The following is a 17,495-nucleotide window of genomic DNA, read 5'->3' on the forward strand; positions in this document are numbered from 1 at the left end:
GAACAGCCTTGTCGTGGGGAAGGACAGAAAGGCTCGGAAAAAGAAAAAAGGCCGCTAATTCAGACACCCGTCTGAGAGACATGATGGCCACAAGGAACAGGACCTACAGGACAGAAGGCGTAGAGAGATCTTCTGTAACGGCTCGAAGGGGGAAGCTTGGAGCGCCGAGAGCACAGTATTTAGTTCCCAGGGCGGTATCGGGGGACGGTACAGAGAAACCAATGAGCCACCCCGTGGCTGAAGGTCTTGACAGGCCCGAGAGGAGCCAGGGGACGCCAGAGGAGGATGGAAAGCGCCGACACTTGACCCTTCAAGGAACAGAGTCCCAGTCCCAGGTCTAGGCCGGACTGGAGAAAGGCCCGAACCGTTGGGAGAGAAAGGCAGAGTGGGGGAACGCCCAGCTTCCCACAGAACCACAGGTAAGATCTCCAAGTCCGATAATAGATCCTGGACGAAGCACGGCTGAGAGCGAAAACCAGCGTGCCCGCTGGAAATCGCCTAGGCAAGCGAGAAAAAAAAAAAAGAAAAATACAATGTGATCAGGCGCAGACCAGTACCACGGGCGGAAGAGTCCGGCAAAGCTGGTCCATCGGCCCACGAGCAACTTCGTCCCGTAGCCACCCGGAGTGGGGGAGCAGAAGAACGGACGGAAGGAACCAAAGGGGTCCGTCCAGTAGCCGACAGATGCCAAGACAAGTCAGGCTAAAGTCCATGTCGATGGTGCCACCAGAGGAAGGGGTTCTACCATTCCTGTGAGAGAGATTTAAGGACAATCATTGACCGAAGAGTAGTCCTCAAGCAGGGACAACAGGAAGGGATGAGGATGGCCTTGCTGTAGAACGCAATGCAGCTACCCCCAGTACAACAGGAAGATAGTAGTCGCGGAACAAAAAACGGCAGGTAAGGCAGAGACAACTAACCTCGAGACGGATGAGGTATAATTGAGGGCACCATCACTACCTCAGACCCGAGCGAACGGATTACCAGTACAGGGAGTGAGAGGCTACGGCCTACCAGTTAAGGGTCAATATGGCAAGGAATAGAAGGTAAGTGCTGGAAGCGCTACAGTTACCACTGTAGAGACCCAGATTCAAGCCTGGGGGTCAACTTACCGAGAAGGTAAGTTTACAGCAGGACCCCCGCCTAGAACGGAAAAACGCAATCTGTCACCTAAGTGTTAGGACAGAACGCGGTAGGCACGGTAAGTGGGCACACGGCCAGTACAGCTAGTGTAGGTCACAACAGGAACTCCGGAACCATCCAAGTCAACAACCATACTCTCCCGACGAGAGGGCTGTGAAGGAACAGCCTCTGAAGCCTGACCAGGGCAGAAGCCACATCGGAGGGATATGCTCTGAGCAGGAGCCAAAACAGAGCCGGGGAGAAGAAGCAGTCGAGGCAGACGCCGGCATAACCCCTCCAACCGAAAGGAGGAGTGGGTAACAGGGTAGTCAGAGTAGGACAGCTCAAAGGCAGAACACCCAATACTCTGTGTGTCGCCCGGCTCGCAGAAGGCGAACACCCTGAAGAACGCAAGGTGGAGGTCCCCCGGACCTGGCATAACCGAAGCACCCAAGAGAAGTTGGGTGACCCTCCAAAGGAGAGCGGCCTGAACCTGGCAGCAGAGCGGCACTAAAGGGAAGAGGAGGGAATGGTAGTAGGTGAGGGAACCGTAGTCCCGCCAGAGCCAACGTAGCATTCGAAGGGCGCTGCAGACAGCCCTCTCGTCCATGGGTACGCATCCAGGAGCCATGAACACCCCACGGGTGGAAGGGCTACGAGCATGGTGGATACTGCCACAAGCGGAACCACAAAATACTGTCCAAACCCGGGAATGAGCACCGCCTAGCTCGGTGCAGGCAGAGAGCAAGTAGACCACGTCCGGACCAGGTGGAAGCAGAATGATTTCTTTGGAGAAGAGTGTAAGGCGTGCGGCTAGCATCGTATCCCAAGAGAAACACGTATATCGCGGGAGGAAGGGGGACATACATACGGTCAGCCCCATAAGCAGTGAAAATGCCAACCCACCTACGGGAGGAGAAGGCATATACAGCCCATACAATGCACAGAGCGCGCATGAATGTTCGCCCACTGTAAATATTCACTATGGGAAGGGGGCCATCGACAGAGCCCCACAGTATCTACAGAAGTGCAATATGCCGACTGGAAGGGAGTCATGCACAAGGCTAGTACAGTATGCGATGGAACGCAAACAGTCCGCCTAGAAAAGGGGGATATGCACCTGGCAAACACTGCATTCGGCAAGAGTGTAAAGGCCCGCCTAAGAAGGGGGTGATGCCCAAGACCAGCACCGCATCCAGTGAAGTAGGGCACACCATATTCCGCCCAGAAGGGGGTCATGCACATGGCCGCACTGAATCCAGTAGGAACGCAGGAAGTCCACCTAGGGAAGGGGGACATGCACATGGATACCATCGCATTAAGTGATAGTGCAATAATCCACCAAACACCGTATCCCGTGAGAGTGCAACTACCCCGCCAATGAAGGGGGACATGCACGAGGCCAGCACAGCATGTACAAGGTCAGCCTTGAGTTCCGTGAGTGTGCAAAATTCCGCCTATGGAATGAGGGGAGGTCATGCACATGGCCAGCACCGCATCCAGTGGGAGTGCAAGTATTCCACCCAGGGAAGGGGGTCATGCACATGAACAGCAACGTATCCGGTGAGAGTGCAGTATTCCGCCTAAGGAAGGGGGTCATGCACGTGGCCAGCACCGCATCCAGTGAGAGTGCAAGCACCCCGCCGATGGAAGGGGGTCATGCACATGGCCAGCAACGTACCGGCGAGAGAACAACCATATGCCGCCTAAGGAAAGGAGGCATGCACATGGCCGGCAGCGAATCCAGTGAGAGTGCATAATTCCGCCTATGGAAGGAGGTTGTGCACGTGGCCAGCACCTCCAGTGAGAGTGCAGTATTCCGCCTATGGAAGAGGGGGGCATGCACATGGCCGGCAGCGGATCCAGTGAGAGTGCAGCATTCCGCCTATGGAAGGAGGTCATGCACATGGCCGGCAGTGGATCCAGTGAGAGTGCCGAATTCCGCCTATGGAAGGAGGTTGTGTACATGGCCAGCACCGTAGCCGGTGAAAGTGCAGTATTCCGCCTAGGAAGGGGGGTCATGCACAAGGCCAGTACCGTAACCGGTGAGAGTGCGGAATTCTGCCTATAGAAAGGGGTCATGCACCTGGTCGACACTGTACTCGGGAGGGGGCATGTACTTTGGCCAGCGCCATGTCCGGGGAGCGCAACATGCCGCCTATGGAAGGGGGGCATGCACATAGCCAGCTCTACCGAGATCAGGCTGCAGCGTCCAGCCAACAAGAATTCCATAGCGTACAAACTTGATACGGATTCTTATTTTTGAAAATGACACAGCCTCTCTGAGAGGTAGGAAGGGGCCACCATACAGGCCCATGAGGAAGGCCCAGATCTCAGAGGGCCTCCCCTATAGGGGAGCCGGCCCATGGAGATGGCCGGTACCTAAGGGGTTAACTGGGATCTGGCCTGGGGGGAGGAGGAAACTCCAGGCGGGAAGAATTCGCGCCTGGGAGAAGTTCCCTCCCCCTGCAATTAAGGCCGCGAAGCCGGGGTCTAAATTTGTGGCGCCCGGCCGACCGGGATGTGCAGACGGTCGGCCGGGGCCAGGAGGAACCCGGAGCGGTGCGAAGGCGCCTGCATGTACATGCCGGCCACGGGAGCCCACCCCGCGGCTGGAAGAGTCAGGCGACCGGGAGCCCGTGAATCCCCATAGCAGGGGCGGGCAGAGGAGGGTCTGGGGCAGCTTGGCGCGGGCCTCCCGGCCCTGCCGCAGGGAAAAGAGGCAAAGCGGCTATACCATGGCTGCCGCGGAGGAGCGGTGAGGTGACCGCCAATGTCCCATGGAGGTAGGGGGCAGGAGGGGGAGCTGGGAGCATGGATTGCACCCCTTGCGACACCCAAGGAGCCAGCCTGCCCGAGTATGCCCCCTGTTATCAGCCATTTCAGGGGAGAGGATGATTGTAGGACAGGAGACACCCCAGGAGCCAGCCTGCCCGAGTATGGGGGTCAGTCACGCAGGAGACCGGGTGGGGGGGGGGGGCGTTGGGCTGGAGAAGCCACTCTCTCACCATCAGCCGTCTTCACCCTCGGTCCGTTCCAGCAGGGTCGCCCCTTCAGCTACTGGCACCGTAGTGGCAGGACGCTGGAAGAGGGACTTGGCGTGCGGGCAACCCTTACGCTGGCGGGATGCAGGGGAGCTAGGCTGCCCTGGTCCACCTTGCCTTCTGTGGGGAAGGCAGCAGTGCGGATGACCGGCACTGGCGCAGCTCGACCCCGGGAGAAACAGAGAGGTCTAGTGCGTCTCTGTTGTCCCTGAAGAGAAGAAGAAATCCAGAGAAAAAAAATTAAATATTTTATTATATTTTATAAGGAGAGAAAAAAACAGGTCTTGCCTCCTTGGACACTAAGCAAAAACTGGGAGTCTCTCTCTCCAGGCTGAGGGTATAGCTGCTGGAGGAGGGGCTTAACAGTTTTCACTTAATGTCACGCCTCCTAGGGAGCTGAGCTATACCCAAGGTCTCCTGTGTCCCCCAAGAAAAATGGGCGAGAAATATGGCACAATGGTGACATTACGTAGAACTGGATGTCCCTCCAAAATTGATGAAAAGACTAGAAGAAAACTGGTCTGGGAGGCTACCAAGAGGCCTACAGCAACATTAAAAGAGCTGCAGGAATATCTGGAAAGTACTGGCTGTGTGGTACATGTGACAGCAATCTCCTGTATTCTTCATATATGGGGTAGAGTGGCAAGACAAAAGTCTTTTCTTAGAAGAAAAACATCCAAGCCAGACATATTTTGCAAAAACACATCTGAAGTCTCCCAAAAGCATGTGGGAAAAGGTGTTATGGTCTGATGAAACCAAGGTCGAACTTTTTGGCCATAATTCCAAAAGAAATGTTTGGTGCAAAAACAACACTGCACATCACCAAAAGAACACCATACCCACGGTGAAGCATGGTGGTGGCAGCAGCATCATGCTTTGGGGCTGTTTTATTTCAGCTGGAACTGGGGCCTTAGTTAAGCTAGAGGGAATTCTTAACAGTTCCAAATACCAGTCAATATTGGCACTAAACCTTCAGGCTTCTGCTAGAAAGCTGAACATGAAGAGGAACATCATCTTTTAGCATGATAACGACCCAACGCATGCATCCAAATCAACAAAGGAATGGCTTCACCAAAAGAAGATTAAAGTTTTGGAATGGCCCAGACCTGAATCCAATTGAAAATCTGTAGGGTGATCTGAAGAGGGCTGTGCACAGGAGATGCCCTCGCAATCTGACAGATTTGGAGTGTTTTTGTCAAAGTCAAAATGTGCAATGTTGATAGACTCATACCCCAAAAGACTGAGTGATGTAATAAAATCAAAAGGTGCTTCAACAAAGTATTAGTTTAAGGGTGTGCACACTTATGCAAACACATTATTTTATTTTTATATTTTTTCTTCCCTCTACGGAAAAGATTTCAGTTTGTTTTTCAATTGAGTTGTACAGTTTATAGGTCACATTAGGGGTGGAAAAAGTTCTGAAATGATTTATCTTTGTCTCAATTTTTTATATCCACTGTATATACTGTATATTTCCATCTTTATGTACGATACATATTTTTCATAATTTTTCTTTCTACTTTTGTCTATGTCCTTTTTTTATTTGTTTATGGAAAAATTGTTGCAACACATTGCAATTTTCATAAATACTGCCATCTAGTGGGCAAACAAGCTATATGGCATTCATTCACAAGCATCATTTGTTTCACTTTAAGACTGTTTCTTAAAATTTCCCTCACCATCGAGGAAGGGGATAGAATCTGTGCTGATTGTGTCCAATCCTTGAAGCTCCTTGCCATCTCTAGACCCACTTCGCTTATGTTTGTTTTTCCTTCGAAAAAAAGACCTCCTAGCAGCTGCAGAAAGAGTTTTTGCTGCACCACCTTCATCTCGTACTTCAGAAACACTGAGTCGGCGGGAATATTCTTGCTCCATCCTAAAACAATCAAATTACTATCTAACTGGCATGTCTATCAAGAGCATTTCCAAACAAAAAGCAAAGAAATAATACAAAATAATTTCGAAGAATTTCATTTTCTGGTGCGGTGGGATGAGGTAGATTTAATTTTCCTTGCTTTTAGATGCATTTTGACTAGTTTAGTACATAGGCAAACTGTGTTTTGTTTCTTTATATAAAAACTTTTCGTTCAAAATTTGGACTTTTCCAGACATAGAGCTGTCGTATTAAAGCCTTTAAAGGAGAACTTACCAGAACAACAGGTTATGCACACCTTGTGTGGATCCAAAATACCAGATAAACAATATCCTACAAGGTTTCAGTAGTGGCAGTAATGTGTGCCTGTATATGTGGGTGGATGTACAGTACTTGGCAATTTAAAGGGATTCTGTCATCAAGATTTTCGATATGGAGCTGTTCATATCATCCTCTCAGTCTCCATTATCTAATTAAAAATATACTAGTTTTACCCCCACCTGTCCTTTCATTTTGGATGAAAATCGGTTTTATGAATATGCTAATTACCTTACTAACATGCCCAAGGGGCTGTCCCTCCGGCTGCTTGTGCCCAGTCGCTCCCATTATCTCGTAGCCCAGCGCCGCCCCACTGCTAATTATGCACTCCTCTCATCCCCGATGGTGCGCCGTAATCTCGCGCATGCTCCCTAAATCCACTGGTCAGCGCCCGCGGGCGAAGTGCGCAGACAGCTGGTGCATGCACGCTTCGTTCACTGAGGCTGCTGCCAGGACACCGCACGGGCGCTGACCAGTGGATTTAGGGCGCATGCGCGAGATTACGACGCACCATCGGCGATGAGAGGAGTGCATAATTAGCAGTGGGGCGGCGCTGGGCTACGAGATAAGGGGCGCGGCTGGGCACAAACGGCCGGAGGGACAGCCCCTTGGGCATGTTAGCAAGGTAATTAGCATATTAATAAAACCGATTTTTATCCAAAATGAAAAAGGACAGGTGGGGGTAAAACTAGTATTTTTTAATTAAATAATGGAGACTGAGAGGATGATATGAACAGCTCCATATTGAAAATCTTGATGACAGAATCCCTTTAAAGCCACACAAAACCTGTATGGCAAAAAATTAACAGAAATTGGAACAGAATAGGAAATTAACCATCAGGTTTTCAATCTGTGACTTCAAGGCTGTTTTTACTAAACTGCATTTTGGCCATGAAAGCCATAGAGGGAGGTTTCCTGCCAGAAAAAAAAGTTGTAAACTCCAAGATTGTCACAAGTGGTTTTGTATGCTGCCCTCACCACTTTCTGAAAACTCCGGACTTTGATAAATCTCCCCCTTAAGTGGGTTAAGATTATTTGCTCCCATTAATTGATCACAGAAAGTAGGGGAGATCCTGCTCCCTATCTCTCTGTAGCAGCAGCAGCATGGAGGATATTAGACAGCAATACTGAGCAGTGTAAGGCTACATTCACACAACAGTGAAAAATGGATGTGTGAACAATGGTAGTCTTAGGGGTTATTCAAACGGCAGTTTTTTTGATGGCCAATGAATAACACGTCAAAAAATAGAACAACTTCGATCTTGTCAGTTTTCATTGAGTGACAGCCCTCATACAATTGAATAGGAGTACTTCTCAGAAAGGCATCAGTGACAAAACGTCTGTTAAAAATGGACAGTTTATCCATTTTTAAATTATGTTTTTTGAATGTAGCCTGTGACTACAGAACTGAAGTCATACAGAACACTTATTAGGGCCAGCAGCAGAGTCTATGGGGCAGAGTTATCACTTAAACTGGATTTTTGTACCTACCGTAAAATCTGTTTCTCGTTGGATGCATTGGGGGACACAGCACCATGGGGTATATGTCCAGCTGCCACTTGGAGACTGACACTAGAAAAAGAAGAGCATTGGCTCCGCCCAGGTGGGCTATACGCTTTGTGCAGACACTGGACTAACCAATTGGTACTAAAGCAGTAGGAGAACAGCAAAACAGACTGAAAACCAAAAGCCACCATGTCCTAAACCTGGAAGAGAACCAACCAAACAAGGGTAGGATCTGTGTCCCCCAAGGCATCCAACAAGAAACGGATTTTACGGTACAAAAATCCAGGTTTTCTCATAAATGGAATTAGGGGACACAGCATCATGGGATGTTCCAAAGCAGTCCCCGAGGGCGGGAAGAGACAGCCATGTGAAACACCTAATGTACCGCTGTGTGCAGGACCTTGCAACCGAAACTGGTGTCTGCAGAGGCCAAGGAATCAATGTGGTAGAACCTGGAAAAGGTATGAACCGAGGCCCAGGTGGAGACCTTGCTGGGAAGCAGAAGTCTAATGCCGGACTGCCTAGGAGGCCCCGACAGCCCAAGTAGAGTGAGCGGTCACCCTGAAAGGAGGAGCTTGACCCTTAGCCACATACTTGATGGTCGACCAAATCCAACAGGAGCCCTCAGGGACGACAAAGAGGGCGTTGAAGTGACGGAAATACTGCTAACTTCAAATATAGCCGGATTACCTGGATAACATCAAGACGGTGGAGAGACCGTTGTCTGGAATCAGAGGGGTTGGGACAGAATGAAGGCAGTACAATCTCACATTTCAGATTAATGTGAAAAGGAGAGACCACCTGGGGAAAAAAGGAAGGAACAGGGTGAAGGACAACCTTGTCCTGGTAAGTAACCAAAAAAGGGAGACCTGCAAGAGAGAGCTGCGAGTTCAGAAACTCTGTAAATGGAGATAATAGCCACAAGAAAGGCAACCTTAAAAGAAACAAAAAGAAGAGAAACCTCTCAAGGGCTCCAAAGGGGAAGACTGAAGAGCATTTAAGTCCAGATTCAGATCCCATGGTTCCACAGGGGGACAGAAAGGGGGAACGCAATTGGCCACCCACTGAAGGAAGGTCTTCACTTGGGAGCGAGAAGCTAGAGGCTTTTGAAAAGGACGGACAAAGCCAAAACCTGACCTTTGAGAGAGGCCGGAGGGAGACCCTTCACAAGACCGGCCTGAAGAAAAGAAAGAATCCTAGGGATGGAAAAAAGAAGGTGGTGAACATCAGTGGATTCACACCATGCGAAATAAGACTTCCGAGTACGATGGTAAATCCTAGCAGACTGGGATTTATGCTTGTTAAGCCTTGTCTGGAAGACAGTCTGGGGAGACTATAAAACCTTAGGATCATGGCCTCGAAAGCCACGCCGTTAAATGAAGCCATGGTAAACTCAGGTGGAACAGCGGACCTTGAGAAAGAAGGTTGGGGCACAGCGCAAGGCGCCACAGAGCTTCGATGAACAGAAAGACAATATATGCATACCATGCCCTTCAGGGCCAATCTGGAGCCACCAAGATGTCCGGGATTCGATCATCTTGAGGCGTTTGAGAACTTGAGGAAGCAGTGGAAGGGCGGGAAATAGGTAGAGGAGAGCAAACTGGCACCACGGGACCACCAGTGTGTCCATGACAAGAGTCTGGGAATCCAGTGACCTGGCGACGTAAACTGGAAGCTTGGGGTTCAGGCGGGAGGCAAAAAGACCCATGTCTGGGAGACCCCAAAGCTGACAGAGCTGTTGAAACACCTCCAGATGGAGAGACCACTCACCTGGGTAGAGACATTGACGACTGAGAAAGTCAGCTGCCCAATTGTCTACTCTGGGTATGTGGACGGCGGAGAGAGCAGGAAAGTGTCTCTCCGCCCACCAGAGGATGCGGGAGGCTTCCGTCAGGACAACCGTGCTTCTGGTGCCCCCCGGTGGTTTAAATAAGCCACCACAGTGGAGTTGTCCGTTTAGATCTGGACAGGGCGACCCTGGTGGAGGAGAGTCCAATGAGAGAGAGCTAGGTAAATGGCCCTGAGCTGAATAATGTTGATCTGTAAGGAACTTTCCCCCACCAAGCACTGATCCTGGGTTGTGAGAGAACCAAAGACTGCCCCCCAATGGGCAAGACTGGTATCAATGGAGGTCACCTGCCACAGGAGGGATAGGAAGGACCTGCCAAGGGAGACTGACCGGGGGTTCAGCCACCAAAGCAGGTCACGGCGGACTCAAGGAGAAAGAAGAATTAGGCAACTGAGACCAGACGAAGCCCTGTTTCACCGGGCGAGAATTAAGAGCTGAAGGGACCGGGTGTGGAATTGGGTATAAAGGATTGCCTCGAAGGCAGCAACCATCCGGCCCAAGATGCACTCCCTGATGGACAGAGGAGACGGCTTGCGAAGGTGAGCACCGACCTTGTCCTGGGGAAGAAAAACCCATTTGAGGCAAATGTCGAAGATCATACCGAGAGGGAGGACTTGGAGTGATTCACCAGCCGCCTGAACGCAGACCTCTCATTCAGGGTGATGTGGAGGCTGAAAAGGTTGTCTCGAGATCGAGCCTTCACCAGAAGATCGTCCAGGTAGAGTATCACCACTACTCCCCTGGTGCGGAGAAGTGCAATGAGGGTAGCCATGACCTTCATGAAGACCCTTGTGGTAGAGGCCAGCCTGAAAGAAAATGCCACTAATTGAAAATGAAGATAACCAACCGCAAAGCGAAGGAACATTTGAGGAGACAGGGCTTAAGGGATGTGAAGGCATCCCAGATGTCGATAGATGACAGGAAATCGCCCACCTCCAGGGAATCTATCACCGACCTGAGGGACTTTATAAGAAAGTGACGGACCCAGACAAAATGATTTGAGGATCTTTAGATTCATTATGGGATGGAGGGATCCGTCCTTCTTGGGGCTGCCCGAGATGGGGATCGGGTAGGCAAACAATAGAAGGACCGGCCTGTAGGAAGGACGGAAAAGTCTATCTTGTCTCCGGAGGATACAAATTCCAGAACCCAAGTGTCGTCCACGCTTGTGAGCCAGGCATCCTGAAAGGAGAGCAGCAGACTAGAAGACATTTGTGCTGAGGAATAACTCATAGGCAGGGGCTTGGAAGGTTTAGGGCAGGCGTGCCAAGAGGGCTTGGGCTTGAAGGTGAGCCGAGAAGAGTCCCCATCAGAAGGAGCGAAATCGCTAAGAACGTGCTGCTGACAAGGGACGACAACGGGGGAATTTCTGAGGCAAGAGAGAACTCTTACCACCTGTAGCTTCAGAAATAAGTTCTTCCAGACTCTTTCCAAAAAGCTTGACGCCCATGAAAGGGAGCAAAATGAGCACCTTTTTAGAGGCTGCATCTTCTGCCTAGGAAAAGAGCCATACCGTACTGCGGAATGCCATGGAATTGGCGACCTCCCTGCCTACTCAGTGGGCTGATTCCATGGAAACAGCCAACGATACCTGGAAGCCTGGAGAAGTTGAGAAGCAAGGAGATGGAGCTCCGTCTGATCAGAATCAGCGGGTAAGGAACGAACAAGCAGTTTGGTCCAAACTATGCAGGTCTTTGCAACCCATGACGCAGGAAAGGCAGGGCGGATAGCCAAACCTGCTACCACAAAGGCAGATTTGGATAGGTAGTCTTCTTGTCCAACGAGTCTGAAAGTGAAGCCAAGGGGAAAGTAGTGGGCCACTTGTGGATCTACCTGAGGAGGGATGTAATACTTAGAAATGGAATCCTTGGAAATAGGTAGGAGAATTTCCAAACCTTTGGAGGACTAAAGTCGTATATCCGGATGACGCCACGCCTTAGCTAGGAGTGTGTCAAGATCTGCATGGTTAGGGAAAACCAAGGTGGGGCACCTAGTGGTGGAAGGATACTGTGGCCTGAGCTGCAGAGGAGGGATCCTTCGGAATGTGGAGTGTCACTAACCGCCTTGATAAGGTCCTGCATGGCCGCAGATAAGGTCGTGCTCTGCTCAGATGCCGAATCTGAGTCATAGGTTTCCCCCGAGGTGGCGGAAAGCGCAACAGGAGAGGAGACTGAGGAGAGCACCAAACATCCGCCCACCGAGAAGGACCCGCGCTTCAAAGGAATTGAGAGAAAAGTAGACTCTCCCAAGAGCTGAGAGGAATTGGGAGGGGCCAAGAAAAGAAGCCCAGGAAGCAGAGGGGGCAGAGAGAGGATGCGCCCTAGTCGGGAGAAAAGCCGGGGCACGGTTAGAGCGGTGGCTGGAAAAGAAGACAGTCGACAGGTAAGGGCCACAGACATGTAGAGCGGTGCCCAGGGCTCTACAGACATGTAGAGCGGCGCCCAGGGATCTCCCTGCACTTACTATTATACCAGGGCGCCGCTCCGTTCGCCCGGTATAGCCTCCGGTATCTTCATAGTTAGGCTCCACCCAGGGGAACCTGCCGGCGTCTCATTCTCCCATGCTGTAGCGATGGCCAATCGCGGTGCTCAGCTCATAGCCTGAGAGAAAAAAAAGCCTCTCAGGCTTGGAAGTATTACTTTACTGAGAGAGTAGTGGATGCATGGAATAGCCTTCCTGCAGAAGTGGTAGCTGCAAATACAGTGAAGGGGTTTAAGCATGCATGGGATAGGCATAAGGCCATCCTTCATATAAGATAGGGCCGGGGGCTATCCATAGTATTCAGTATATTGGGCAGACTAGATGGGCCAAATGGTTCTTATCTGCCGACACATTCTATGTTTCTATGTTTCTATGAGCTGAGCGCTGCGATTGGCCAGCGCTACAACCTGGGAGAAGGAGACCCCGGCAGGTTCCCCTGGGTGGAGCCTAACTATGAAGGTACCGGAGGCTATACCGGGCGAACGGAGCGGCGCCCAGGTATAACAGTAAGTGCAGGGAGATCCCTGGGCGCCGCTCTACATGTCTGTATAGTTAGTTTAGATGTTTTATTCTAGTGAAAGGTCCTCTTTAAGGTGGGTCTAAGTCTACGGCAGCTCTTATAAACCGCTTAATCCATCTATGGTCTGCCAAGTTGGTATCAAAGAGGGCGCTTAATGCGGAAATCTGAACTTTTAAGGTAGATGGAGAGAGACCTAGTTCAAGCCCATTTTGTAGAAAATCCAGAATCCTTTGAATGTTAGGCCCATTAAGGTTTGGATTCTTTTCACCTGACCATGAGCAGAACCTTTTCCAGATTTTCAAATATATCGCAGATGTCACCTTTTTCCTGGAGCATCTCAAGGTGGCTATGACTTTGTCCGACAGGCCCTGAGACTTTAAGATGGAGACCTCAGGATCCAGGCCGTGAGTTTCAGGAATTCCGGATGAGGATGTAGTAAAGGACCTTGGTATAGGATGTCCCTTCTGAGTGGGAGGAGAGCAAACCAACTCCTCTTGGGCCAGAAGGGGGTGATCAATATCACTGTGGTTCTCCCTTCCAGTATCTTCTGAATGACCCTCGGGATGAGAGGCATTGGAGGGAATGCGTATGCTAGATCCCAACACCATTTCAGAGAGAAGGCATCTATTCTCCAAAGATGGTCTCCCGCGTTCAGGGAGCAGAATGTTTGTAATTTCGTATCTTTTTTTGTTGCAAAAAGGTCTATTGTAGGAAGTCCCCATCTCTGGGTTAGCATGTTGAAGACCTCTTGATTCAGAGCCCATTCTGTGTGGTCTATCTTTTGCTTAAAAAGTCTGCTTCTAGATTTTGGGACCCCTTCAGGTGCATTGCTGAGATGGATCTTAGCTCTTTTTCTGCAAAAGAGAAAATTTCCTCTGTGATATTCTGGAGTCTCCTTGATCGAGTTACCTCCCTGGTGCTTCAGGTAGGAGACCACAGTCGTGTTGTCCGATAGGACCTTCACATGCTGCCTGGCTGAAAGTAGAGCCTCCCTTACCGCGTACAGTTCCCTGAAATTTGAGGATTGGACAGATATGTGATGCTTCCAAGTTCCCTGGAAGTAAGCTTTGTCAACTTTCGCTGCCCATCCAGATTTGCTGGCATCCGTGAAGATTGTTATTGACGGCGATTTGATCCATGGAACCCCCTGGGAAAGATTATTCTCCTTTGTCCACCATGAGAGAGAAACCTTTACTGACCCTGGAATCCAAAGCTTGAAATCTAGAGAGCCCTTCTTGTTCCATTGGGACAATAGCCAATTCTGTATTACACGACAGTGAGCCTGCGCCCACTCCACTGAAGGCATACAGGAGGTTAAGAGACCGAGAAGGCTCATTGCTTCTCTCACTGAGCATTTTTTCCGGTGTTGAAAGTGCCTCACCTTGCTTACCAGAGACTGGATCTTGATCTGTGGCAGGAAAGTCGACTGTGTTAGGGAGTCTAGTATCACACCTAGGAATTTCACCCTCGTGGATGGTACCAACATAGACTTCGGTTTGTTCACAATCCATCCTAGCTCTGACAGACGAGATAAAAATATTTCTAAGTCTGACCGCAGGAGCTCCCTTGAGTCTGCTATAATTAAGAAATCGTCCAGGTATGGCACTATATTTAACCCTTCTTGTCTGAGTGGAGCTATCATTTCTATCACCAGTTTGGTGAATAGCCTTGGTGCAGCTGAAATCCCGAAGGGTAGCGCTATGAATTGAAAATGGAGAATCTGATTGAATGGGTCTGAAATCGCAAACCTTAAGGTATCTCTGGTGATTTGGGTGAATGGGAACTTGCAAGTAAGCGTCTTTCAGGTCGACCGAGCACAGAAATGCTCCTAGCTTTATCAGAGGTACAATTGATTTCAGAGACTCCATTTTGAATTTTCTGTAAAGAATAAACTTGTTCAGTTGTTTCAGGTTTATAATAGTTCGAAAGTCTCCTTCCTTCTTTTTTACTAAAAATAGAGTTGAATAGAACCCCCGACCTCTTTGAGACGCGGGAACTGGGATTACTGCTCCCTTTTTCACCAGGTCCTGGACTCCCTGGAAAACATTTAGGTTGCAGGATCTGGAAGGCATCCTTGTCACGACAAATCTTGGAGGGGGAAGGGAAGTGAACTCAATCTTGTATCCTGACCGAATGATATCCAAGGCCCAAGGATTTTTTGATGTAAGCGCCCATGGACCTAGGAAATCCTTCAGTCCCCCCCCCTACTATGGCGTCATTGTTTGTCTTCAGATTTAGATTGGGGCTTAAGAAGGAAGCCTCTTCCTTTAACCCCTTGGGATAAGCCCAACGACCTGACTTGCCTTTCCCTCTACAAGCCTTATTTTGTCCACCATACGACCGAAAGGACTGGTTCCTTCTACAAGATCTTTCTTCGGGGAATCCTTTTTTCCTATCAGCCGCTTTCTCTAGTATTTTGTCTAGAACCGGCCCGAATACATATTGTCCTGAAAAAGGAATAGATACTAACTTCTGTTTGGATATTCTATCACCTGACCAGGACTTCATCCATAAAGCCCGGCGAGCCGCATTGGAGAGTCCAGCCTCTTTAGCACAGAATAGATTCAGCTGAGGCGTCCGCAAGGAATCCTGTAGCTGACTTAAGTAGAGGGATAGACTGTAGGATTTCTTCCCTAGAAGTCTTGTTTCTCAGGTGATTTTCTAGCTCTCCTAGCCATAAATACATAGACCTAGCTACCGACGTGGCTGCGATGTTGGTCTTAACATTATACATCGAGGCCTCCCAAGACTTTCTCAGAAGGGCATCTGCTTTACGTTCCATAGCATCCCTTAATTGAGCGGCATCCTCAAAAGGCAGGGCAGTCTTTTTATTTACTTTCGCCACCTGCACGTCGATCTTAGGGGTCTCATCGAATAGTTTGGACTGAGAAGGGTCAAACAATAAATGATTTTTGAATTCCTTGATTATTCCAAGTCTTTTCTCTGGTTCTGACCACTCTTCCAGAATAATCTCTTTTAAATTTTCGTTTATGGGAAAGACCCTGGATTTCTTCACTCTAAGGCCCCCAAACATTTTGTCCTGAATAGATAGAGACTTAGGGGCTTCTTCAATCCCCATTGTTGCTCTGACCGCTTTTAATAAGTTACCCATTTCCTCCGAGGAAAAATAGAATTTTTTGTTGCTTTCATAGATCTCTCCCTCAGAGAGAGAGGAATCATCTTCCCATTGCATGGAAGTAGAAGCCTCATCATCGTCATCAGATTCCGAGGAGGAAATGATCTTAGAACGTGGACGTTTGTGAGAGGGCTGGCCTCGGGAATCAGATGGAGCGGCTCTAGCGGCCCTAAGTTCCTCCTGAACCACGGATCTAATACTATCCACAAGGGAAGGTTGCTCCTGCCGGATCACATCAGAAATACACTCTCCACATAGCTTTTTTCCATATCCATCAGGCAGTCTTTTAGCGCAAGAAATGCAGCGAGGAGGTTTTTCAACCTTTTTTTTTAGCATCTTTAGCCTGCAAGTAAATAGATATGGAATAGAGGCATCAGTAAAAACCCTAGGCGGAAAACTTCAATTGAAACGACAAGCGGACCCCCAGAGGAATACTTACAGGAGGCAGAGAGGGAGCATCAAGCTCCGTGGAAGTTTGCAGATCGGGACCTGACATGCTCTGGCAGTAGGGGACAGTATACACAGTACCAGTACTTAGAGACCTCAGATCAGCGTTCCATGGCCGTCCCGCCTTTTATTCAAACACCTCTGCCTTCTGCGCCTGTGCTTCCGGGTTGCGTCACATGACCGGACCCGGAAGTGACGTCATCGACGTCGGCGTGTGCACACGCTGGCCGCTGCTCAGCCCGTCCCACCGGGGAGGAGGAGGAAGTTGCGGCCCGGGAGCAGGCTCCAGACCAGCCAGAGCAAGCCCTCCCGATACCCCCCAGCCCAGCATAAGCACGCGGCTGCCGGCGGACTGGGGAAGCTCCAACTTGAGCTTCAGGTAAACCAGGAGACCGTCCTTGGACCCTCCTGGAGACGCACAAAATAGAAAAGGTTCAATTTCCCATCTTCATCTCCCTGCCAGCGCGTAGGGAGACTCTTCTCTGACCCTGGCCACAGTGGGGACAGGAACACTGAGGGGTGGTGGTGGGAGGGGGCAATTTAACCTCTTCTCCGTTTCCTGCCCCCACAGAGGTCATGGATCAATCTCCTGTGAGGCCGTCATGGTGATGATATGGAAAATTTATGTTCTGTAGCATGAAAAAGTTGCAAACTGCAGGTTTGCAACTTTTTAAATGCACTTGCGCCAAATATTTTGTGCAAGTGGCGTTTCTCCGCTGGCTCTGCCACATTTATCATCTTATACACCAGTCGCCTGGTGTAAAGGAGCACTGAAATCTACACCAGTATGCTCACGGACTACCGGATGCTGCATCTAATTTATGATGAGCCATACGCCTCGTCATAAATTAGGCACAGCATCCAGCAGCGCACTTGGTTATTAAAGATCGGTGTACACCGCCAGCCTATGATAAATCTGCCCCTTTCTGATTGCCTCTGTCTCGCACCAGCAAGCCACTCCTCTATCTCCTCTCCATTGACTTTAATGGGCAACACGTAATCTGATGCCTCGGTGAGCTGATAATCGGTCTCATCTCTCAACGCATATCAACTATAAATTGAGGGTCGTCAGTTCTGGAGGCAGAGGGAGAAGAAGTGGTTTATAAGTGGGATTTATTTTTCCCTAAAAGATACATTAAGCTCTACTTTTCTTTTCTATATTTGCTTGTATATTTGAATCTCATTTAAGATTACGTTAA

General features: G+C 49.6%; 1 protein-coding gene across 5 annotated transcripts in view; it reads right to left on the reverse strand.

The window, feature by feature from the left end:
* The window catches only part of DLG5 (discs large MAGUK scaffold protein 5), a 233,215-nt gene that overhangs the window by 36,929 nt on the left and 178,791 nt on the right, over positions 1 to 17,495 (reverse strand). For all 5 annotated transcript variants that reach the window (XM_040438900.1, XM_040438901.1, XM_040438897.1 and 2 more), the window contains one exon: positions 5,846 to 6,042. In XM_040438900.1, coding sequence (XP_040294834.1) covers positions 5,846 to 6,042 — 197 coding nt within the window. The remainder of the gene's footprint in view (positions 1 to 5,845; positions 6,043 to 17,495) is intronic.

Source organism: Bufo bufo, chromosome 6 (assembly GCF_905171765.1).
Source record: "Bufo bufo chromosome 6, aBufBuf1.1, whole genome shotgun sequence".
Lineage (NCBI taxonomy): Eukaryota > Metazoa > Chordata > Amphibia > Anura > Bufonidae > Bufo > Bufo bufo.